At 39.8% G+C, this 24,439-nt stretch overlaps 2 protein-coding genes across 4 annotated transcripts in view; one reads left to right on the forward strand and one right to left on the reverse strand.

Moving 5' to 3' along the window:
• The window catches only part of MCOLN3 (mucolipin TRP cation channel 3), a 35,658-nt gene extending 23,849 nt beyond the window's left edge, over positions 1-11,809 (reverse strand). Inside the window, exons 1-3 of the mRNA XM_057534714.1 lie at positions 11,728-11,809; positions 6,546-6,775; positions 2,563-2,730 (exon numbers count right to left, since the gene is read on the reverse strand). Coding sequence (XP_057390697.1) covers positions 2,563-2,730; positions 6,546-6,773 — 396 coding nt within the window. The 5' untranslated portion in view covers positions 6,774-6,775; positions 11,728-11,809. The remainder of the gene's footprint in view (positions 1-2,562; positions 2,731-6,545; positions 6,776-11,727) is intronic.
• Positions 11,810-12,115: 306 nt separating this feature from the next.
• DNAI3 (dynein axonemal intermediate chain 3) overlaps positions 12,116-24,439 on the forward strand; it is a 101,145-nt gene continuing 88,821 nt past the window's right edge. For 2 of the 3 annotated variants that reach the window (XM_007173031.3, XM_007173033.3), the window contains exons 1-2: positions 12,116-12,361; positions 17,102-17,234. The gene's annotated coding sequence lies outside the window, so the exon portion shown is untranslated. Of the gene's footprint in view, positions 12,362-17,101; positions 17,235-22,589; positions 22,650-24,439 lie in introns of those variants that run through there. The other variant, XM_007173032.2, reaches the window with a different exon arrangement.

Genomic DNA, 24,439 nt, shown 5'->3' on the forward strand with positions numbered 1-24,439 from the left:
CAGATCCATGGGCCCCAGGTCACCCTTTGGATGACAATATAAAAACACATTAAAGATCCTTACCTGAGTAATGTGGCACCCAAAGTAAAGCAGATTAAAACCGATTGCTCCTTGATTATAGATAGATTTTTTGTGGTCCCTCTGTGATGACCTGATCTGAACACATGAATCTTTTGAGCTCTTTCATTCATTCACAAACAACTGAGTGCCTGGGACGTACCTCCACCTTCGTGGAATAAATATATTAATATGTGGCACTGAACACTGTTATATGTATAAAATGAGGAGTATTATGCAATCAAATCTGTGATTTTAGGTGAATCCTTTAGAAAACAGTCAAGAAATGGTAGGGAGGGGAAGGAGGGAAGCCAACCAGAAGTAGGGATGTACAGACTATGCTTGAGCTGCAAGAATAAATGGTTCCAAGACCCTGAGACCTTTAAATCTAAGCAAGTGATCAGAAAGAGAAACATGTCTGGGGAGCAGGTGGGAAGAGAACAGGAACCCGTTTTGGACGGAGTGGTTCTGAGGTGCTCGTGAGCTATCTGCATGCAGCAGTGTGAGCAAATGGTTCAGGGTCACCTCTCTTGGCAATGTCTGAGGCTGTATAGAGGAGGTAATTCTGTAGGAAAAGGACAAGCCTTTGAGAACTGCCTTAATTTAAGGGGCAGATGAAAGAAGGAACCCAGTAAAGATGGCCCAAACATGACTGATTGCTAAAAGCCAGGACATAGTATAAAAATAACTAGGTCTTTGATATTCAAATACATAAACATATATACTAAACAAAAGTGATGCTGTTATAACCAGTGTTGGATCAGGATGAACCCTAGAGGTTATGCAGTTAGGTGGCATTTTAGGGTTCTACTCTTCAGGAAAACTAATTAGTCATGGAACTAGCTCTAAGGACTGAGAAGCTACTGTCTTATCTGTTTGTTCTCCTTGGTGACTATCACCGCAACTATCAAGAGATTTCCTTACAGCAAACAAAGATCTTTCTTTCATATCAGTCTATATTTTCTCTATTCAGTTCTCTGGAATCATGTAGAATAACTGACCTCATTAACAACCAAAACTTTATTTATGAATATTGTGATCAAGATACTTTTTACCTTCAGTTTAAAATGCCTGATAGTGATGTAGAGAACAAATGTATGGACACTAAGGGGGTAAAGTGGGGCTGGGGGTCGTGGTGGTGGGATGAACTGGGAGATTGGGATTGACATATAAACACTAATATGTATAAAATAGATAACTAATAAGAACCTGCTGTATAAAATAAAATAAAATAAAATTCAAAAACAATAAAATAAAATGCCTGATAGGGCCCAGAAGATGATAGGGAGTCACTTGCCCTAAGTAAACCCCACCCCAATTAATATTATCTACCTATGTACTAGCACAAGGAATCTACATGCAATTCTGTATAGAATACGGAAATCTGATAAACAGAATGGCCTGAATGCCAAATATTATATTTTTAAGACTGCTCTTAGGCTTACTATATAAAAAAGGTAAAAATGTTTTAGGAGGAATTTAATGAACTGTTTACATCTTGCCTCTACCCGCCCCTCCCGCCAAAAACCAAACTACCAATTTGGTTCAGAGTAGCTTTAGATAAACTTAATAATCTTAAAACAAGAATCTCAAAGCTGAATATCTCCAGCATTTTACTATTTTTTACCTTACAAATTGTAGGGCATATTTCTATTTAACAACATATGCAGCTTACTTCTATTACTATAGATTTCTGGCCAATTTTTGTAATCTGAATGCAATCAGAAAGCCTTAGCGTCACAAATACGTATTTTATCTCACTGTGCATAGTTTGTCTCCAGGATAAGGAGAGACGTAATTGGACTATAATAATTTTTTGAAGAAGAGTTGTGATATTTTTGAAATGTTATCTACAGGCTAACTCAGGTTAGAAACACTGACTTCAAGAAAGCTTCCAACGAGTCCCACAAAATAGGAGATTTTGGACTTGAGAAAGTACTATTTGTAGCAAAAACAAATTGATCAGAAACTGTGAATAGAAATTTGAATCATCTGTATGAAAAACAAGCTTCCTTTTTGAGGCAGTTAATCAATATTACAATCAAATCATTGTCATATATGACATAAAGGCCTTACTTATTTCTTAAATGAACTTTCAGGTCTTGGTTACTATACACACTCTGCAAAGTTAATATTCTCATTATTTGTTAAGGGTCCCTGAAAGTATAAACTCTGAAGACTTAATGACTACTTACAACCAAGATCATGGTTAATCATTTTAAACCTTTGAGGTTCTCATGCCAAGCCCTAGCTCTGACTCTTTTAATTAAGTCTTTAAAGTTTCTGTCTCTCTGTTACTAAACAAAAGCTCTTCTCAACTTCTAGTTCTGTTAAAGTTTGTTGGCAACATTAAAAAAATTTAACTGTTTTATATATGTCATTTACATATTTCATTAAAAAATGTTCAGCCTTGTACAACTGAATGTCAGTTTCTATTATGTACATTGCTAACAATTTTCCAGTCTAATCTTTTTCCCAAGTGAAGAATGCATGTGCTTGATTTACCTGGTTCACTGCGAAGATGATCTGATCGTATACGTCACTTTGTGTGTACACTGCATATGTGTCATCCATTCGGTCTATATATCCTTTTAGGAAGAGGTGTTTGAATGCTATAGTGTTCTCTTCCTTGAAAGCTACCACCATCTGGTTACTTAGCCCAAAAAAGATCAGCTTAAAAGAAAAAAAGAAAAAGTAAGAGGGTCAAAAAGTAATGAAATAAAAGGTCTCTATAAAATGATCAATTCATCTAGTCAAGATTCAATGCCTAATTAATCCTGAATATATTCAATAGAAATTAAAGTTTGGCAGCTGTGAATTAATTTGTCCTTAAAGATAAGGTGGGTTTCTAGTTTTAAAATAAAAGAAAGTGATTTTGCATACTTTCAACATTTATTTTCATGTATGATCCCACTTATGACATTTTCCCTACCAACAAAAGCTTTAGGAGTTCAGAGAAGCCCTTTAGGAGTTCTTTAGCTCGGAGAAGCAAGGTAACTAAGGAAGTTGGAAGGTTTCTCTAAGGAAGAAAGAATAATAGAAACCCTGAAATATGTGCATAACTTGGGCAGGGGACATTTGAGGAGCACGGGGGGAAAGGCCAAGAAGGTCGAGTTGACCTTAGCACTTTGGGGGGACATTGAGGACACCAGCATAATTCAATTAGAGAAATAGTGAGAAAAAAATGTGAACAGAAAGACTGGAGTCAGATGGTGCAGGGGCTTGAATGGAAAATAGAAGAGTTCAAAATGAATTCTGTAGAACAAAAAGGTCTTGAAGCAGGTGTACAATACAACCTAAGAAATATCTTACATAAGTTTAAGTCCTATAATCAAACTATATTCCTAGGTCTAATTACCAAAACTGTGACAATAAGGCCAAAAATAAAAATATTCTTTCAACTCATCTCTAAATCAAAGTATATTAACATAACATATCCTTAACATTCATGCAGGATTGACCCCAGAGTTTTACATGAAACTCAGTTGTCCTCTTGCTCTCTCCCATACACACACACACACACACACACGTGTGTGCACGCTGTAAGTTTAGAACATATATTCTGACTTAGATACCAGAGTAAGGGGGGCATCATATATTTTATATGGAAAAGGGGAACAATACTGAAAACCTATGTTCCATACACTATTGCAGGAACTTTCTTCACACTAATCCCACAGCATAGTTCCTAATACACCCATTTTACAGATGCATACATGAAGACTCAGAGAAGTTAAATAATTTTTACAAGTCACATCAGTAGCAAGTATATAGTCAAAATTCTAACCCAAGTCTAACAGACTAAATCCAAGCTCTAACTATCCAAGCTCATGCTACACAAAGTATCCAGGGTCTGATCAGGGAAAAATAGAGACAGTGGACCAATCTTTTCGGCTCTCACCTCCCCTTGTGATGTATGCCCTGTACCCCACACATGTCATCACTCTCTACCTAACTCGACTCTCATTTCTAAAGAGACTCTTTAAGCTGTGTCTTATTTAAATCTCAGTAAGATGATAGCTTGGTATTCCAGGGGTTTTACATCTATCGAAGCCGATGATCAAAAAGCCTCCAGAGAATTCCCAAAGATATTTTTACCGATTCATTCAAATATATGAGTACCTTCACAAGCCAGCACTGAACTAGAAGACACAGTTCCTGCCCTCAAGGGCCTAGGGGCAGACAAGAGTACCACTGGCAGAGAGAACTGCTATAATTCAGAGAATGAGCCAGGCAGTGTGAAAAGGGAAACTTTTAGTAGGGTGCCTATTATCATAGTCATCTTTCTTTTTCTGTTGCAGACACAACATCTCCAACTTAACAGAAATACCACCGTCTTTTCCCTGAAAAGAGGAAATCTGTCATCAAGTCACCCTCATTTGCTCAATTACAAAGTCTTTATGTAATATTTGTTTGATTGTTCCAGTGTAGATTAAGGAAACATCACCATTAAGAAAAACCCTCAGTTACTTCAAAAAAAAACTTACCTAAATGCCTTTTATATGCTTATTACTAACAGGCTTAACATCTTAAACTGTTAGTCAATTTTCCTCTTGACCACCCTAGGAAACACAGGAAAGTTAGATGAGCTCCCTAAAAGATTTAGGAGTAATTAAGAACACAAGTCTTACACAGACATACTAGAGAATGGATTTGAGGATACGAGGAGGGGGAAGGGTACGCTGGGACAAAGTGAGAGAGTGGCATGGACATATATACACTACCAAACGTAAAATAGCTAGCTAGTGGGAAGCAGCCGCATAGCACAGGGAGATCAGGTCGGTGCTTTGTGACCACCTAGAGGGGTGGGATAGGGAGGGTGGGAGGGATGGAGATGCAAGAGGGAAGAGATATGGGGACATATGTATATGTATAACTGCTTCACTTTGTTATAAAGCAGAAACTAACACACCATTGTAAAGCAATTATACTCCAGTAAAGATGTTTAAAAATTTTAAAAGAACATAAGTCTTAGAGGGAATAGAATCTGAGTTTGAATCTCAGTTCTATTCTTCTAGTTTCCTGACTATGACAGGTTATTTTACTTCACTAAGCCTCAGTGTTTTCATCTGTGTAATGGGGATACTACTACCTACCTCTGATTTGTTTTAAGAATTGAATGTGATGATGTAAAATGTTTAGGCCGAAACACAGTAAACACACAAGTGGTACCTATCGTTCTAAGTAGAAAACATGTTCAACTGACACAGGCTTTCCCTCCAACTTATCAGAAACAACACAGATAAATATTTTCACTATTGTGACACACTACATTATCAGCTGGAAGTTAAGAATTTCAATTCCAGCTTGCCAAATATACTGAGAACTGAACATCCATTTTTATGTTGATATGTTAAAGGGAGAGAACACGTGCCTCTAAAGTCTTGATTCTGCCAGTGGCAGTACTAGTCAGTACTAATCATGTGGCTCTATAAATATCAGTTCCTTATTCTGTAAACTGAAGGATTCCAGTACTTATCCAATAGAAGTAGTGTTGAAATTAAATGAAATAATGTCCTGGAACAAAATAATCACTCAAGTGTCAGTTTCCTTTACACAACACCTAGCATCAGAAACTTAGGCAAGAATTTCACCAACTTCATATGACTGTAGAAATAGCCTTAGCTTCTAACACCTTAAGCATTTGTTCTCAAGTATCAGTTAAGATTAGCGATTTCAGAGTTAAAAAAATTCTCCTTGAATACCAGTTGTTTATTTATGTATGCATTTTTCACCAAATTAAGAGAAAGTATTAATAAAAATAAACGTATCACATCTATTTTTCCTATTAAAATCTTTTATTTTTGCCCCTTTGCTTTTAACAAGAGATAGTTACTCTCACCAGCAGGAAAACATACCTTCACAAGAGTAAATCATAAGTATATATAAAGAATCATAAAATATAATTTCCCCCCAAAATGCTAAGAGAAGGCAAGGAAATGAGATTCAACTTCTCCTGAAATGAAGTCTCACATTTCACTACCTATGCTACTCCTTTTAATCAACTCCACATTCTTCCACTTCAGGGCTCCCATGATCACAGGGATGTGAGAATCCAAATACTCTTAACAAAAATCCTGAAGTTTCTGAAGAGAGAGAAATTCTCAGGAAACTATCTAGGAAAAAAAAGAATCCTCTGGTTGGGCAATAGCTAGTTTCCACAGTTGATTTAGAAACCTTTAGCTAAACTTCTTGATTGGAAGCCTAATATTAAAATTTTCTTTTCCTGAAAACTAATTACATTATGTGAGTAAAATTATAACTTAATGAAAGATGAGAAGGAAAAGTGTTAGAGAAAAAAAAAAAAAACAAACCAAAGTCTTCTTTCACAAATATTGAAGAGGGAGGGTTTAAGATTGTGTATCTCCTTAATTATTGTTCTTTATTATGCATACAGTTAAAAGTTATAAAAGAAGAAAAAAAACTGTCCATAGTCCTCTTTGTTAGTAAAAGAAGACTTCATTAAACTCATGATCTGAGATGGTTACCTGGATGGTCACCATTGCAATTTTTAGAATTTGTATGGCAAGTTTCCATGGTTTTCTACCTCGAGCCCAGAACTTCTCACAAGGATTCATGAAAAAAAATTTGAGTTTTCGCCTCATCTGGTCTTCTAATAGAAGCTCCTCAGAGGGAGATGTATGCTGGTTAAAAGCGCGGCGATTTTCTTCTTCATGAGAGCTGCAGCTACTTATAACAGCCTCAGGATTTGCCATCTCTAGGAGGAAAAAAAAAAAACCCTGTAAATGAAGGCAACATCTATGTTCTTTGCTATTGCAGGATAGTTGATGAAGTCCAGACAAAAGATCAGCCTTCAAATAAGCACCATTGTTCTAAACTGCACCTTTGAAGATCAATGGCACAGGATAGAAAGCCCAGAAATAAACCCAACACACCTATGGTCAATTAATCTATGACAAAGGAGGCAAGAATATACAATGGGGAAAAGACAGTCTCTTCAATAAGTGGTGCTGGGAAAACCGGACAGCTACATGTAAAAGAATGAAATTAGAACATTCTCTAACACCACACACAAATAAATGGATTAAAGACCTAAATGTAAGGCTGGAAACTATAGAATCCTTGGAGGAAAACATAGGCAGAACACTCTTTGACATAAATCGCAGCAAAGTCTTTTTCAATCTGTCTCCTAGAGTAATGGAAATAAAAACAAAAATAAACAAATGGGACCTAATTAAACTCAAAAGCTTTTACACAGCAAAGGAAACCCTAAACAAGATGAAAAGACAACCCACAGAATGGGAGAAAATATTTGCAAATGATGTGGCTGACAAGGGATTAGTCTCCAAAATTTACAAACAGCTCATGTGACTCAATATTAAAAAAACAAACAACTGAATCAAAAAATGGGCAAAAGACCTAAATAGACATTTCTCCAAAGACATACAGATGGCCAAGAGGCACACGAAAAGATGCTCAACATTGCTAATTATTAGTGAAATGCAAATAAAAACTATAACGAGATATCACCTCACATCAGTCAGAATGGCCATCATTGAAAAATCTACAAACAATAAATGCTGGCTGTGGAGAAAAGAGAACCCTCTTACACTGCTGATGGGACTGTAATTTGGTACAGCCATTATGGAGAACAGTATGGAGGTTCCTTAAAAAACTAAAAATAGAGCTACCATATGATCCAGCAATCCCACTCCTGGGCATATATCCTGAGAAAAACACGGTTAGAAAGGATACATGCACCCCAATGTTCACTGCAGTGCTGTTTACAATAGCCAAGACATGGAAGCAACCTAAACGTCCATTGACAGATGAATGGATTAAGAAGATGTGGTACATATACACAATGGAATATTACTCGGTCATAAAAAAGAATGAAATAATGCCATTTGCAGCAACATGGATGGACCTACAGATTATCATACTAAATGAAGTCAGACAAAGAAAGACAAATATCATGTGGTATAAGTTATATGTGGAGTCTAAAAAAAATGATAAAATGAACTTATTTACAAAACAGAAACAGACTCACAGACATAGAAAACAAACTTAGGGTTACCAAAGGGGAAAGGTGGGAGAGAGAGATAAACTAGGAGGTTGGGATTAACATATACACACAACTATATACAAAATAGATAATCAACAAGGACATACTGTATAGCACAGGGAACTCTACTCAATATTCTGTAATAACGTATAGGGGGAAAGAATTTGAAAAAGAATAGATATAGGTATATGTATGACTGAATCACTGTGCTGTGCACCTGGAACTAACACAACATTGTAAATCAACTATACTCCAATATAAAACAAAAAATTTTTTTAAATAAAAAGAATGTGGTTACAATTACAAAAAAATTAACTGCACTTTTTTTTTTTTTTTTTTTAAATTTTATTTATTATTTATTTATTTATTTATTTATTTATTTATTTTTGGCTGTGCTGGGTCTTCGGTTCGTGCGAGGGCTTTCTCTAGTTGCGGCAAGCGGGGGCCACTCTTCATCGCGGTGCAGGGACCGCTCTTCATCGCGGTGCGCGGGCCTTTCACTATCGCGGCCCCTCCCGCTGCGGGGCACAGGCTCCAGACGCGCAGGCTCAGCAGCTGTGGCTCACGGGCCCAGCCGCTCCGCGGCACGTGGGATCCTCCCAGACCAGGGCTCGAACCCGTGTCCCCTGCATTAGCAGGCAGACTCTCAACCACTGCGCCACCAGGGAAGCCCTAACTGCACTTTTGATGCTTACAAAATCAATTAGAACATAGCACGTCATTTTTCTTTTTGTTTCAGTTACTGAGTGAATTTTTACCCAATTGAAAACTACCAAGTTCAAGGGCTGCTATTAATAAAAGACTATATGTACCTATATAGAGTATGTTATATGCTTTCTGCCTCATTCAGTAACAGGTGTAGTTAGAGCAGGGTGTCCTGAAAGCACTGGTAAGGTGTCAGAGAGTAGGCTGGACTCAGAAATTATATGCAAAATTTTGTAGATATATGGATATGGCCACTTTTCCTGGGAAGATACTTACAGTTTCATCAGATTATCAAAAAAAATTTTTTAAACCATTGAGTTAAAGGTAAAAGATGTGATGAAGAGCAGGGGTCCCCAAGCCCCGGGGATCTGTTAGGAACCTGGGCCACACAACAGGAGGTGAGCGGCGAGCAAGCAATTGAAGCTTCATCTGCTGCTCCCCATCGCTTACATTACGGTCTGAACCATCTCCCCCTCCACCCCAGTCCATGGAAGAACTGTCTTCCACGAAACTGGTCCCTGGTGCCAAAAAGGTTGAGGACCGCTGATGTAGAGAACCCGATCATGTTTGGTTTCTAATCCTGGTTCTACAATGTGACACTTCTGTGACCTTAGGCAAGTCACTCAGCCTGCCTGAGCCTCAGTTTTCTCTTCTGCAAAACGGGAATAAGAATATCTACCTTCATGAGTTTCTAGTGAGACAATGTAAATAAAACCCTTGCATAGGGTCTAACACTAAACAAGCAGCCTCACTTTCCCTACAGCCCCAGCAGACAGAGCAGCTTCCTAAACAGCCAACAAGGTTCTTAAGAGACAGTGTGAGCTTCAGGGGACTTACAAAGGAGGTCTGAAAAGGAGAACTCAGAATCTCAATTTAAGTCCAAGTCCTGATCAGCAACATCACTTGTATTAGCTTTTTATTGAAAGTCTTAGAGTTATGTAGCACATTTTACTTTTCAAAGCACTTCATACTTTTTTTTTTTAATCCCTTGGCAAAGGATGGGGTTGGTTTTATTGTCTTCATAGTCAGCTTATCCAAAGTGATAAAGAAGTTACTCCAGAAACTGGAAACTGTCTTGGATTTTCCCTCAGGCTAATATTGATATTATGGAAACTTGTTCAAAGTAAAATACCCCAAACCACCACGGAGAGTAGAGTTCTTTTTTATAGAATATAAAGGCTGGCTCTGTTTGATAGTTTTACTATAACTTCTACTCAGAGATTGGGATGGGGTGGGGGGAGGATTCAAACTGTACTAACACAATATCTAACAAGTCACTGTTTAGGTGCTTTCCAAGTCTAGAATCCGACATCTGCTTCTGAAATCAAACATTCTTAGCAAACCCAACATCTCCAAACAATAGATATTGGCTATAAAAACTATCCATGGGGAAGGTTTTAAAATTCTTGATGAATGAAAAGGTTAATAAGGATAGGGACTTCCCTGGCAGTCCAGTGGTTAAGACTCCGTGCTTCCACTGCAGGGGGCTCAGGTTCGATCCCAGGTGGGGGAACTAAGATCCCGCATGCCTCGCAGACAAAAAAAAAAAAAAAAAAAGAAAGAAAGAAAAGAAAAGAAAGAAAGAAAAAAGGATATTGCTGAGTCAGTAGAGCACGAGACATATTTACAGTAGCATATGCAGTACCTTCAAAATGAAATAATTATGATAGAACTCAAAATATGGCTGGTGTGTGTGTTAAAATGCCTGTCAAAGTCCGAGTACAATAACTCATTGATAAAGACATAGGTAGAGAAAAAAGTTAATCCCTTAGGATTTTCACTCAAGAACATTTTATTGCCTTCTTCAAAAAGGTATATTTTTCACCAGCATTTAAGGAGACTTTACCTATGGGATTTATAAGGAAGATGATTCACGCGAGTTCATGGAAACTCGCATATGAACAGTAACATAATAATGAAGCTCTTAATAATACAGCATGTTGGTGAATGACAGATTTGAGGTCACATTCAGCCCTTTGTATTTTGATACAGGTAAAATTACACTGTAAACAAACTAGCCACACGCCGTGTAACAGTAACCCACAGGAACAAAGAGAAAAAGAGCCAACCACAATTAATTTATTCAGCACATCGCACCAAGCTGTCCCGAACCGTAAGATGTTTCATTCACAAGGACTGACCGCTAAACTCGCTGCAAACCTTAGTTAACCGTCAAAGAAGCCCTTCTGAAGGTGCACTTTAAAAACTGAGACTGTCCAGACCCCTAGCCGCTGACGGAGTGTCGCCCAACACTCCTGCACACCCACCCGGGGCGCAGCGCAGGATGCAGGGTCGGTGGAGAAGCGGGTCAGGAAAGTCTATCCGCGATACTATATCTGGTCTTAGAATCTACAAACACACCAAGGTTCCTTATTCACGGCGAGGAGGGGCTTAACTGGAATGAACTGCAGAAAACTAAAGAAAACCGAGGAATATGTGTAAAGAGTAAAAGCCTCACATTTGACGACAGGGACGCGAGCTCCTTACACGACCCGAGCCCGGCTGGAAGCTGCTTTCGCCCAGCGCAGGGACGCCGGCTTTGGGCCCCAAGTCCATCCTCCCCCTACCCTCTAATAAAGGGACACTGAGTCAAGTCTGGCCTGCACAGTCTGGCTGTGCAACCTGCAGAGTGTCTCCGAGCCTCCCGCCACCCCCCCCCGCAACCCCGGCCGCAGGCCGACGGCCGCCCCCTTCCCAGGCCTCCCAGGCGAGGCCCCGCCCACAGGTGGCTTCCCGGGGTTGGGGGGATGGTGGCGCGGCAGGGTCTCCCGGCGCCGCAGCTTGAGTCCCGGCTACCCCGGGCGGGGGACGCCGCCACTGACCTTGGGCGGGCGGCCGAGGGGGCGCGGGGCCGAACCGCCGCAGCTCGCACCCCGCTCCCACCTGTGTCCCCTCCATGGCGCCGCCGTCCCGGGCCCGACCCTCCCGCCGTGTCTCACCGACGGCTTGAGACGTCGCGGGCTCTCCCTTCGCGCAGTGGGCGCCGTTCCCACGACACCTGATGCCTCCGGGCGCTTCGGGGCTCGGCTCACCTGCGGCCGCGGCGCGCGGAGGGGGAAGCGGGGCGCCGGCTAGTGAGCGTGGGAGCGACCTTCTGTCCGCGGCCGGTGAGCAGCCCTAGAAGCCTCTGAGGCTCAGCTCAGCCCGGGGCCCTCCGTGAGCCCGGCGGTCGGGAGCCGCCGCCCTCGGCATCCTCCCTCCTCCGGCCGATTGAACCCGTGACCCTCCGCCGCAGCGCTCCGCTCCCTTCCACGCCCTTTCTGGAGCCGTCTTTCAGGACTTGCGGCGAAGGAGGCCGCCTGAAGGAGCCCGGCGCTGTCGCCGTTCTCTGGGCGCCTCTCTCCCTTCGCTCCCCTCGCTGCACCCGTAAGGCGACCCGCTCCACCCTCCTCGGGTTTCTTGGGCTGCCCAGGAACTGCGGACCCGGGAGGTGCGAGTGCGTGGGTTCCCGGCTTCCACTCTCTGCTCGCGGGGGTAAAAGAGACAGGCTGGAGGTAAAGTGCCTGGAAGCGGGTGAGCGCGCAGTCCTCTCCTTCGGCCTTCTACGTTTTGTATACAAAGAAATCAGGAAGGGTAAGATTTTTCAAGCATGAGCCTTGTACCCTCTCTAGGCCTTCCAGTTTGGGAGAATTGCTATGAAATTAGTGGACTGTTGACTAGACTCTTCTAGACTGAATCCCGGGTCTGAAAGAGCCCTGGGAAAGCTCTTAAAACAAATGTGACTGGAAACACTCGAAGTAAAGGTTCTTTGCTTGGCCAGACTGCGGTCAGGCTTCTGAATCCTTCTCTTAGGCTCACGTGTGCACTTTCTTGTAAAATCCGCTTTTAGCAAGAACCCTGCTAAGTCAGTCTAACTAGAACCACCCCACACCCCTCCCACCTGTCCAATATGTGATCAGGTTCCTCGCCCTTCACCACTCCCCAGGTGATGTCTGATCATCCTGGCCCTTTTTCAGCAAGAATCCTGCAAGGTCAGTGTAGCCAAAACTCCCCTTAGCCCTATTGTTTTCTTTGAGTAATTTTCCATCCGTTGACCCCTGCCCTGCAAATTCCCACTTGCCCATGCTATATTAGGGGTTGAGCCCCATCTCTCTCCTCCACTGTAAAATCCCATTGCAGCGGTCCTTGTAACTTTCTGAATGGACACTTTAATGTGTCATTGAATATTTATTTAAGAGTGGATCTCCAACCATAACCTTTTTTTTCATAAATTCTTTTTTTTTTTAATTAAACTCATCAGGAATAGATGAGGAACTTTGATTACTTTTAATGACAACCAATTTGGATTTGTTTTCATTGATTTCTTTCTTTCTTTCTTTTTTTGGCCATGGGCAAGTTTGTAAAGGTCACTGAATTTCCATAACAGGTAATTACTCAGATTATATCAAGAGCTTTTAGATATTTTACAAAACCTTTTCCAAATCCTAAACCAGGATAATTGGTGTGGATACTTTATAAATGGGAATATCTTTTCTTGCAATGGGGTACAAGAGTTTTATGCTGTTCATAAACCTGAATTCCAAGTGCTGTGAACAAGGTAGTCAAAAGTGTATAATTGGCACGTTCAAACCTCAGGTGCAATTTGGAAAATGTAATTTAATCTCTTATGCCCATATGCCTCCACATGATTTAATACTATCTCCTTACCATAACAGTGATGTTGGGAGTTTGAAATGCTTGATTGTTCAGGAACAATCTGAACTTTAGAAAGGTTTGCAAGCATAAGTGACGGCCCTAGTTAGAGCTGGGTTAAGTAGACTGATGAATAGAAAAAGCCAGGCGTCAGACAGCTGGGGGCCCACATTCCCTTCTATGACACCTACTGCCTGACCTCAGGGTATTACTTAACCTCTCCACCTTCCCGTTTCCTTCCGGGTATAATTTGCCTAAAAAAAGGAATGATGAATTTTAATTAATTGGATGCATGTAAAGCACCCATTACTGTGCCTGGCATATTTTTGGAAAATCTAAATTAATGAAAAAATCAACTATGTTCATGGATTGCAAGACTCAGTATTATTAAGATGTCAGTTCTCACCAAGTTTATTTATAGATTCAACCCAATCTCAATCAAAATTCCAGCAAGCTGCTTTATACATATTGACAAGCTAATTCTAAATTTCTATGGAAATGCAAAGAACCTAGAATAACCAAAGCAATTTTTAAAATTAAGGGCAGGAGACTTCCTTGGTGGCGCAGTGTTTAAGACACCATGCTACCAATGCAGGGGCCCTGGGTTCGATCCCTGGTCAGGGAACTAGATCCCACATACATGCCGCCAACTAAGGGGCCAGCGAGCCGCCACTAAGGAACCCACCTGCTGCAACTAAGACCAGGCGCAACCAAATAAATTAATTAAATAAATAAATAAATATTAAAAATAAGGACAAAATTGGAGGACTTACCCTACCTGATTTCAAGACTTATTATAAAGCTCTTTAAGCATGACAGCTTGGTGTTTATGAAAAGAGACATATAAAAATTAAATGGAATGGAACAGACTAGCGGGTCCAGAAATAGATTCCTACATATATACAGTCAATTGATTTTTGACAAAGGTGCCAAAACAATATAAAGGGGAAAATTAAACCTTGACAATCAACATAGTGATATTATTGGCTCAAAGCAATATACTGACATCAAGTCAAAAGGAAGCTAGGAAGCCCTGACATGCAGAGTCAAAAATTAAGGTCAACATTTCTGGAAGCATGACAGGAACATATTGGAGACAGTTAATATCTAAGCAGTTCATCTTGCTTGTAATTTTTGTCATGTTATAAATTGTGTTATTGAGCACTTTTACAAATAACATAAATAGTAATATGTTTAATATATACTTATATAATTAATTTTAGTATATATGTATATAATTAATAATTATATACATAGAATACATTGTGCTAATCCTGTGGGTGGTATTTCAAGAAATGACATTTTGCAAGCAAAATAGCTTCATAAATTGGTGATTTCAACATATTTCTATGTAACACTATTGATCTTGCTAGGAGGTCCAAGTGTTACATTGTTTGAGTATTATCTAATCCTGTTTGCTGCATTTTCCAGATCACTGAAGTATATAGTTCTTTGTAAAACAAACCAAATATTTTCATTGTGAAAACAGTAAATGAGCTTATAAAAAGCAACATATGCCCTAATGCCCAATCTGATAATACTTTTGGAAGCACTTTTAACAGCTGAACCAACATCAAATACAGAATAAGAGGAATTTCCTCTCATTTGTCACAAAACAAAGATCAAATCTATTGGATAAGGCTATTAATGTTTTATGTGTTTTAAATTGTCATTTGAAGAATAACTTTTAAAATATTAAATATTTTTACTTTTTATCTTTAAAAGTGATTTTTATTTAGAATTTATCTTGCATTAATGCTTCCCTCTTTTAATGATTTTTATTATGAAATATCTATAACAGGTAGCATGTAACTGAAATATACCATCTTGTCCAATATATTGGTTCATAAAAATAATAAAAGACACTTTTATTATTATACTTTTTAAAACAGAAAGAAACTTCTGGAACTTTTAGTATAACCCTATAATAAATAATAAATTGCTTATTATGTTTACTCATTACATTTTAAAAACTTGTAAAAAAAGTTATGAAAAATGCAAAATAAGTTATTATTTCAGGAATTCCATTTTTTTTCTTTTTGTTCCTGAATCTCAAAGATTGATTTCTTTTGGGAATTTGGAAACACTACTACAATAACCAATGAATCCCTACAGCATTCTTGGTAACTGATGGATGGAAGAGAGCTTTTTTCACATTTTTATCTCCTTGCTATCTCAAAAATCCTGTCTGTTTCAGAGTAACATAGGGCAGTTGAGAGTCTTAGGTAGCATGAGTATTAAGTCATGCTTATGTCAATCCAAAATATTTCCTACCTTTCTTTTTACATCTGTGCCACTCATCTTCTTTACCCCTTAATTCCTCCTCTTTTTTTTAAATTGAAATGTTTATTTATTCACTACGTATATATTCAAGTATTTCTTGAGGACCTCCTAAATTCTAGTAAGAGTATTAGGTACTATGGATAGGAATATGAATAAAACACACTTCCGGCTCTTAAAGATCTTGAAGTCTAGAAGACAATTTTTTTTAACTGAGAAAATTTCAAATACAGAAAGTACAAAAAAAAATATATTAATCTCACTCAATATCCACAACCTCAAATGCAACAAATTTTACATTTTATTTTGTTTCCAGTCTTTTTATCTTATAAGAAATAAAACATTGTAAAATTAACAATCCCTCCCCTAATGGAACCTTCTGTCATGAATTGGTGTGAATCATCTCAATAGTTCATTTGTAATATTTTTCTTACATATATGTACCCATAATAAACAGAAATAGTTTATGCATGTTTTTGTTCACAAAGATGGCACTGCTCTGCACGTAGCCTTCAACATTTACCTCACCATTTTCTGAGCTATATCCATTCAAGTTTGTTTATTTTAGCAGTTTTATGGCAATTTATTGACTACACCATAGCATTCTATCCATTTCCCTACTAATGGACATTTAGGTTGTTTCCATCTTTTGCCATTACAAAAAAATTCTGCAGTGAACATCTGTGAACCATTTCCTCACGCATGTGTGTAAGAGTTCCTCTAGGGTAAATATCCAGGAGTAGAATTGCTGGATTATAGGATATATACATTTTCAGTTTTAATAGCTACTGCTCAATTACTCCCCAAAGTGCTTGTTCCAAACTATTTAATGAACAGTACATGGTGCACCTTCTATATGGCAAACATAGATTTAGGCACTGGGGATGCAGCAATGAAAAAGAAACTTCTGACCTTGTAGAGTTTAGAGTTTAGCGGGCAAAAACAGTCAATGACTGTAATAAGTAAATTATGGAGTGTTTTAGAGGGTGATAAATACTATCAGAAAAAAATTAAGCAGAGAAAAGGGAATGAGGAGAAGTTGCCATTTTAAATATGGTGGCGGTAGGCCTCACTGAGAAGTTAACGTTTTAGCAAAAACATGAAGGACATCTGGTTTAAGTGTTCCAGGCAGAGGGAACAGTCAGTGCGGATCAGGAGCCTGCCTAGTGTATTCGAGTAACCCAAGGAGGCCAGTGTGTCTGCAGAGGTGTGAGCCACAGGCAAGAGTCGTAGGAAATGAGCCTAGTAACAGGGGCCAGGTTAAGCTGGATCTTGTAGGCCATTGTGAGGACTTTGGACTTGGGCTTTTACACAGAGTGAAATGGGAGCCTTTGGAGGGTTTTGAACAGACGATTGGCATGATTTGACTTACGTTTTACAAGCGTATCCCTCTGATTGCAGTGTCGAAAATATATCCCAAAAGGGTGAAAGATGGAAGCAAAGGAGTCAAAGGATGACTCTTGGGTTTTTGCCTGAGTAACCGTAAAAATGGAGTGGCCGTCAACTGAGGTGAAGAAGACAGCAGGATGAGCAGGTGAGTGGAGAGAATCAGGAGTTCAGTTTTGAACATGTGTTTGAAATGTCTGTTAAGTGCTTTGCAGACTGTCTGTTGGAGGCGACTTGATTTGGTTTTGTTTCTGTTTCTCTCGCAGACTGATGCTTATGTGAAATACAGTACAAATAAATTGCTAGAAAATGCAATAAAGACATTTAGAATACAAACCAGTTTTGTTCATATGTAACATAAAACAGTTACTCTATTAAAAATGCTAGAAAGTCTTTAAGCACTTTCAATTTCTGTACTTCTTTTGTTGTAGACAGGTAGCAAATACTTCGTGGAGGGGTAAACTAGAAACAAATATTTCCTGGCTGGTTCTGATCTGAGGGGCACACTTTGGATAACTCTGTATTAGACATCTGAGTGGAAATGTCTAGCAGACAGTTGAGTATTCAGATCTACCTTTAATTGTCACCAAATGGCGGAGGCAATGTCTATCATTCACTTTAAACAGAATTTCAGATAATTTTAATTCAACAACTGTTCATTGAGCATGTACCATGTTTGAGGCACTGTGCTGGCCTTTTTAATGGCAGTACTGTGGGGAAGGAACAGATTAAGATCTGTGGGTAATCTGGATAGGCTAATAATCTGGCATCCCTTCATACTAATATTCTTTAAAATTGTATTTTACCATATATCTAGTGGAATTAGGGAAAAACTGATTTCCACTAACAAACATGTATACTCTTTCTGTACATTTGAAATAACGTATTAAACACAATTTTCTAAACTAGTTATTTCTTTTTTTTTTTTAAACTAGTTATTTCTAAATAAATTGTTATTGGGAACATATTGAACTGTTCAAAATTGAAATATTAAAACTGGCTGAACTCAGGGGTGGCAACATTGCCTTTTGTTTAAACCTTGTGATTTGTACCCTCATATGGCAAAAATATTCAACATAGATTTTATTTCAAATCTGAAACTGTCTACTTGGTTGAGGGAAGCATCAATTTTATCTCTGTCCTGGTATGTACAAAGTCCCCTGTGGAAACCTGAACTAACTGACAACGTATTTCCAATTCACTACGGGGAAGTTTCATCTCTTTTGAAGAATGCCATTTATGGCAGCAGTGTGGTTGCTCTCACCCTTTATCTGACTTGTCTCTGAGGGAAGCATTATTATCCCATATTTTGCAGATGTAAAACTGAGGTATAGAGAGTTTAACAGCTTGTCTGATGTTACTTATCCAGAAAGTGACAAATTTAGGCTCCAACATAATTTTCTAACTTTATTACCATTAGGACACTTTAAATAATACTGTCCTTTATCATTATACATGTAGAACTGATATTTCACTGTCTCTTTTTTTTTTTTTAATATATGTCACTTATTTATTTATTTATTTATTTATTTATTTATTTTTGGCTGCATTGGCTCTTCGTTGCTCTGTGCGGGCTTTCTGCAGTTGAGGCAAGCCCTCGGAGGCTACTCTTCATTGTGGTGTGCAGGCTTCTCATTGTGGTGGCTTCTCTTGTTGCAGAGCATGGGCTCTAAGCACACGGGCTTCAGTAGTTGTGGCGTGCGGGCTCAGTAGTTGTGGCTCACAGGCTCTAGAGCGCAGGCTCAGTAGTTGTGGTGCATGGGCTTAGTTGCTCTGCAGCATGTGGGATCTTCCCGGACCAGGGCTCGAACCCTTGTCCCCTGCATTGGCAGGCGAATTCTTAACCACTGCGCCACCAGGGAAGTCCCCCCCATTTCTTATTGAAGTTTTAGTTCATTTTTTTTCTAGAATTGCCACAATTGGTCCTCTCCTCCAATAGCTAAAGCTTTGTTCCCAGGTCAGACTTTTTTGTCTATTTTCTCATTTCTGAAGCTGAGTACTCTTCTGGGATGCTCCTCAGTTCCTCATGTAGTAGGTTATGATAGTTTCCCCAAGCAATGTGCAAACATGTCATATTCCCAGCAACTTGGGGCTCAAACAAAGACGCTTCCTTCTCTCTCACCCTCTCTCGCTCCCAGGCATACTGATGCAGACAAACAAAAGGCATGAAGATTCCTATTCAGGGTCCTCAAGCCCTAGTTTCTGAACTAACTCTTATAAAAAAAAAATTCTTAAAAGGGGTGAGGGAGTCAAGCACTAAAGTAATAAGTAGTAAAAAGCCATCTCATATTTAATTTGTCAGATTACCCTTCTGTAAACCCAATCTAAAACTTATCAAGATGTCCTTAAATCATCAGAGAAGTATCTTCAGTAACAGCTTCTTGACTCATTACATTTTCACTCAACTAATAAAACTAAAACTAATTTTTAAATATCTTCAAATTTCAGGCAAATTTAACTCAGCATCCCCTGGAAGAGCATAGAAGTGTTCACTACCCACCATGGGGATGTTTTGTTTCTGACCACTCCCATGAAAGAACGGATGTTGGGTCATTCATTTATAATTTGAATTTGTAAAATGAAGAAATTACTAAACATTTTCCATTTGATTTCTAACTTTCTTGGTATCGGGATTTATGACTCATTCCTCCAAATGGTCATCCCTTTGTTGTGTCTGTAAAGATGATTTGGTTTGTCATCCAAGTCACAAGGTCATAATATTACTTCCTTAAATCTGACTGCAATGGATTATGAATCTTTTTAAGAAAAGGAAATTCTTTGGAAGAATACAAAGAAATTTTTGTTAGAAAGCTTTTTCTAGATTTGCTATCAAGAACAGTCAATCAATTAAATGATTCAACATACATTAAATACCCATGTCAGATACTGTGCTAAACAATGGAGATAGAAAGGAATGAGACACCATCCCTGCCTTAAAATCCAGTGTGGGGGACCTCCATATCAACAAGCCATTGCAACACAATGTAATACTTGCTCTAATGGAAAAACAGAGAAAAAAATGACTAATTCTGTTGGGTGTCTGGATGGCTTTCAGAGAGGATGATATTTGAGTTGGGTCTTGAAAAATAAATAGGAGCTCACCAAATAATGAAGATGAAAGAAGGCATTAGAGGTTGAGGTAGAGGTAGAAGTAGATGCACAGCTATTAAAGGGCAAGGCATCTTTAAGGAGCAGTCAAGGGCTCTGCATAACCAGAGCTCCGCCACCTCTCATCCTGGGACACACAAACTCCCGGGCCTGTGCAGCAGAATGCCAGGAGCTGTGGAAAGTCACAGGATGAGCATGTCACAGCTGCCTGGGGCTTCTTTGAGTTTATTCAATTTTATGTCAGTTTTAGTTAATAGTAATTTTAAACATTTTTTCCCAGTTTATTGAGATATAATTGAATAAGGATTTTAGACATATTAAAAAATGAAAACAAACATGAACACATTGTGGAGCAGAATACAAAAAACCTCATGAATTCTTTGTATGAAACAAATATATCTCAGTTGCAGAAGTCTATTTCAAGCTGTAACCCCTCTTACTATCAGCCTATTACAAACCCCCAGCCCCTATGGTTTCATGCCTCTCGGCTCTTAAGGGGTTCAGTTGAGAAACACTGCGCTAAAACGTGGGTTGAGTTGAGGCGAGAGGCAGGAAGTGAGGTTAGAAACATAACTCATTATCTTCCAGATATCTTTAAGGTATCCTTCAGAACCCTATTTGTACAGGGTTTCATATGCCAGATTGAAATATGTAAACAGGGTGATAACAGGATTGAATCTCTGTTTCAGAACACTCCGTGGCACCGTAGCAAATAAATTAGAGAGGAAGAGGCAGAACAAGTCAAGAGACCATTATTACCACCTAAAATAAGTCAGAGGCAGTGAAGATCGCTAAGAAGAAATGGATTATTCGAGAGATAATTTAGAAAAGGAAAATGACAGGATTTAGTGACATGTTGACTGTGGGTGGTAGGAATCATGGATGACTCAGATTTCTTGCTTTGCAAAATAATGGACAGTGGATACTATTACCTAAGGTAGAAAACAAAGAAGTTAAAAAAAGTTTCCCAAAGATACCTGACAGACACGTGAAAGATAATAAGTTGATTTTTGCTTCTGCTAAATTGTGATACCTCTGGTAATTATTCATTCAATATCTTTATTCACTTTTTCACTCAATATCTTTATTTAGCAACTACTAAACACCATGAACTAAGATAGACATGTTTGGATATATCCAAGAAATTCAGTGGAATTTCAAGTCTGGAATTTAAGAGATGTACTAGGCTGAGAGTATAGAAATGGAAGTCACGGATATGTTTGGAGGATGGTTAAAGCTAAGGGGAATAGCTATGATGCTGCCAGGAGAGTGCAAAGAGTAAGAAACAAAGACTTCAGGGCTGAGGCCAGGGGAAAACTAACCTGTCAGTGTCCGATAGTGGAAGAGCCTGGGAAAAGGTTTTCACAATGTCACAATGATAAATCCTCCTCCCAGTTTTATTTTTTTAATGATTTCTTTAGTAAAATTTATTTGCATTTTGCAAGCACAAATTCTTAAGATATTTGAAAGAATGTACATGATCTTCCTACACACCATGTAAAATCATCTTATTTAGGGTCATTAAATTTCAGATATGTTATGAATCTATAAGCCTATTGCCAAATATTGTCGTTTAAATTGGGTGTAAAAAATTAATTTAGACCAATTACAGCAGTCAATTGAATTACTTTATTAAATTCTGCCAGATTACAAATTAGGCAGTTTTAATTATTTTTTAAAGGAGGGGAGGGCGGGTAACTGTTCAGGGAGATGAGCTTGACTGTAAGAATCCCATAGGACCCATAATCACAGATAAAATTAATTTTTGTTTTGCTGAGGGATTTAATCTTCTTACCTGAGATTCATACTGCCAGTTTGTCTCAAACTCTATACAAAAGTTATTTTAGCAAGAAAAAAATATAACACATTAAAAGTTCTAGGATATCACGACACTCAATCGAGCCGGATTTTCTCTCAGACGGGAATCTAGGGCAGGCTCCTGGGACGGCCCCAGGTAGTAGCTGGGGTAAACAGAGCAGCAGCCCTAAATCTTCATCTCACCCTTCACTCTCTGCTGCTGGAGACCACACCCTAGAAGGGTTCTCCTTTGATTACGGTTGCTCTCGGTGCGAGGCATGGACTAAGCCTGACGGCCCTGGAGTCAGGCCAGGCTGCATCCCTCGATACAACTCCCTTGCTAGGAGGAAACTGCGGACTTAGTTCCAGTTCGTGTCAGCATCATAGCAACCAATCACAAGCCTGCTCTGAAAGAGACTGTTAGGAAGCGGGCATTTTGTTGGTGAGGCTGCTTTGTCAATCTCAGCAGAGGACTAACCTCTTTTCTCTTAGCAACGGATGCGTCACGGCAACAGTCAGCCGGGGGAACTGCAGTTTGTGTTCTTGGGACTTGCTTTTCTGTGAGAGGAGAATCAAAATCCCATCTCCAGCTCCCGAAGGAATTTTTCTCCAGGGTATTGCAAAGAGGCTTCTTTTCCCTTCAGTTTAGCAGTATCAGGTAAGGGGAGCTCTGAGTGGGAAAGGAGGCTTGGAAAACAAGTATTTCACTTACTCTTTCAAAGGCGTTTGCAACACCCTCTGTGCCGGCGAGGTACTAGATGCAGTGAAGACTACAAAAATGCACAAAACTTTCTCTGCCTTCAAAGAACTTCCAGCCTAGCCAGGAGACAAAAATATCAACGAGAGAGCAGTTGACACTCTTAAGAACTTTGAGGGCAGGTACCTGTTCACAGGTTTTACATTCCCAGTACCTATCACATTGCCTGACACATAGTAGAAACTCAATAAATACTGGGTGGATGGATGGGTGGATGGTTGGATGAAAAGGAAAACAGTATGATCCTGGTATAGGACATCAAAGAAGAAATGATTAATGTGAGCTGAAGTAATTAGATGACTTCAGGACTTAAGAAAGGGCTGGAGTATATGAAGAGTGAAGAAGATGAACAGGGGAACATTAGCCCTTTGAAAGTAAGGACTTGTCTTATTCCTCTATTGACCTGCAGGACCTGATTGCTGCTCAGTAATTTCTCTCTCCTTCTCCACAGTGTATGCTGAGTGCTAAATGAATTCACAACTATCTTTCAGGCAGCTCTGAGTTTGGGGCCCTCTGCCTTTGCAGAAGCCTGCCATAATTAACTACAGTACAGCATGATTAGAAATTGTCAGGGGAAACAAGATTGTATCAGCCTGAGTGAGAAAGTTGCAGAGGCTTCAGAGAGAAAGTCATATTGGAGTTGAGCCTTTAAGAATGAGTAAGATTTGGGGCTTCCCTGGTGGCGCAGTGGTTGAGAGTCTGCCTGCCAATGCAGGGGACACGGGTTCGAGCCCTGGTCTGGGAAGATCCCGCATGCCGCGGAGCAACTGGGCCCGTGGGCCACAACTACTGAGCCTGCGCGTCTGGAGCCTGTGCTCAGCAACAGGAGAGGCCGCGATGGTGAGAGGCCCGCGCACCGCGATGAGGAGTGGCCCCCGCTTGCCGCAGCTGGAGAAAGCCCTCGCACAGAAACGAAGACCCAACACAGCCAAAAATAAATAAATAAATAAATTTATTTTAAAAAAAAAAAGAATGAGTAAGATTTGGCTCCCCTGGTGGCGCAGTGGTTGAGAATCCGCCTGCCAATGCAGGGGACACGGGTTCGAGCCCTGGTCTGGGAAGATCCCACATGCCGCGGAGCAGCTGGGCCCGTGAGCCACAACTACTGAGCCTGCGCGTCTGGAGCCTGTGCTCCGCAACAAGAGAGGCCACGATAGTGAGAGGCCTGCGCACTGCGATGAAGAGTGGCCCCCACTTGCCACAACTAGAGAAAGCCCTCGCACAGAAACGAAGACCCAACACACCCAAAAAATAATTAATTAATTAAAAAAAAAAGAAAAAAAAAAGAATGAGTAAGATTTAAGCAAGCAGAGAAATGTGTGCATCGTGTGGAGCAGGAGGGGTGGGGAAGGAAGGGCATTCTCCCCCTCGGTTTGGAGAATGGATAGTAATTCTGTGAGGCCGGAGTAGAACTGGAAGGGTAGGTGTGGTGAGGCAGACTGTGAAGGGTGTTAAACGTGATGCTTACAAGTTTGGACTCTATCCTGTTTTGCAAAGTCTGGTCTGTGGACCACTAGTGCAAGACTTCCTCATAGTGATTTTTAAAATGCAGTGTTCCAGGCTCACCCAGATCTGCAGAATTGCAGTGGAAGTCCTGGAAATTTGCATTTCAAATGAATTCCATTTCTGTACTACTGCAGGAGAATGCCTCTATGGATGATAGGGACCCACATTGTATTCCCTAGTATACA

This window comes from Balaenoptera acutorostrata, chromosome 1, assembly GCF_949987535.1.
Source record: "Balaenoptera acutorostrata chromosome 1, mBalAcu1.1, whole genome shotgun sequence".
Classification (NCBI taxonomy): domain Eukaryota; kingdom Metazoa; phylum Chordata; class Mammalia; order Artiodactyla; family Balaenopteridae; genus Balaenoptera; species Balaenoptera acutorostrata.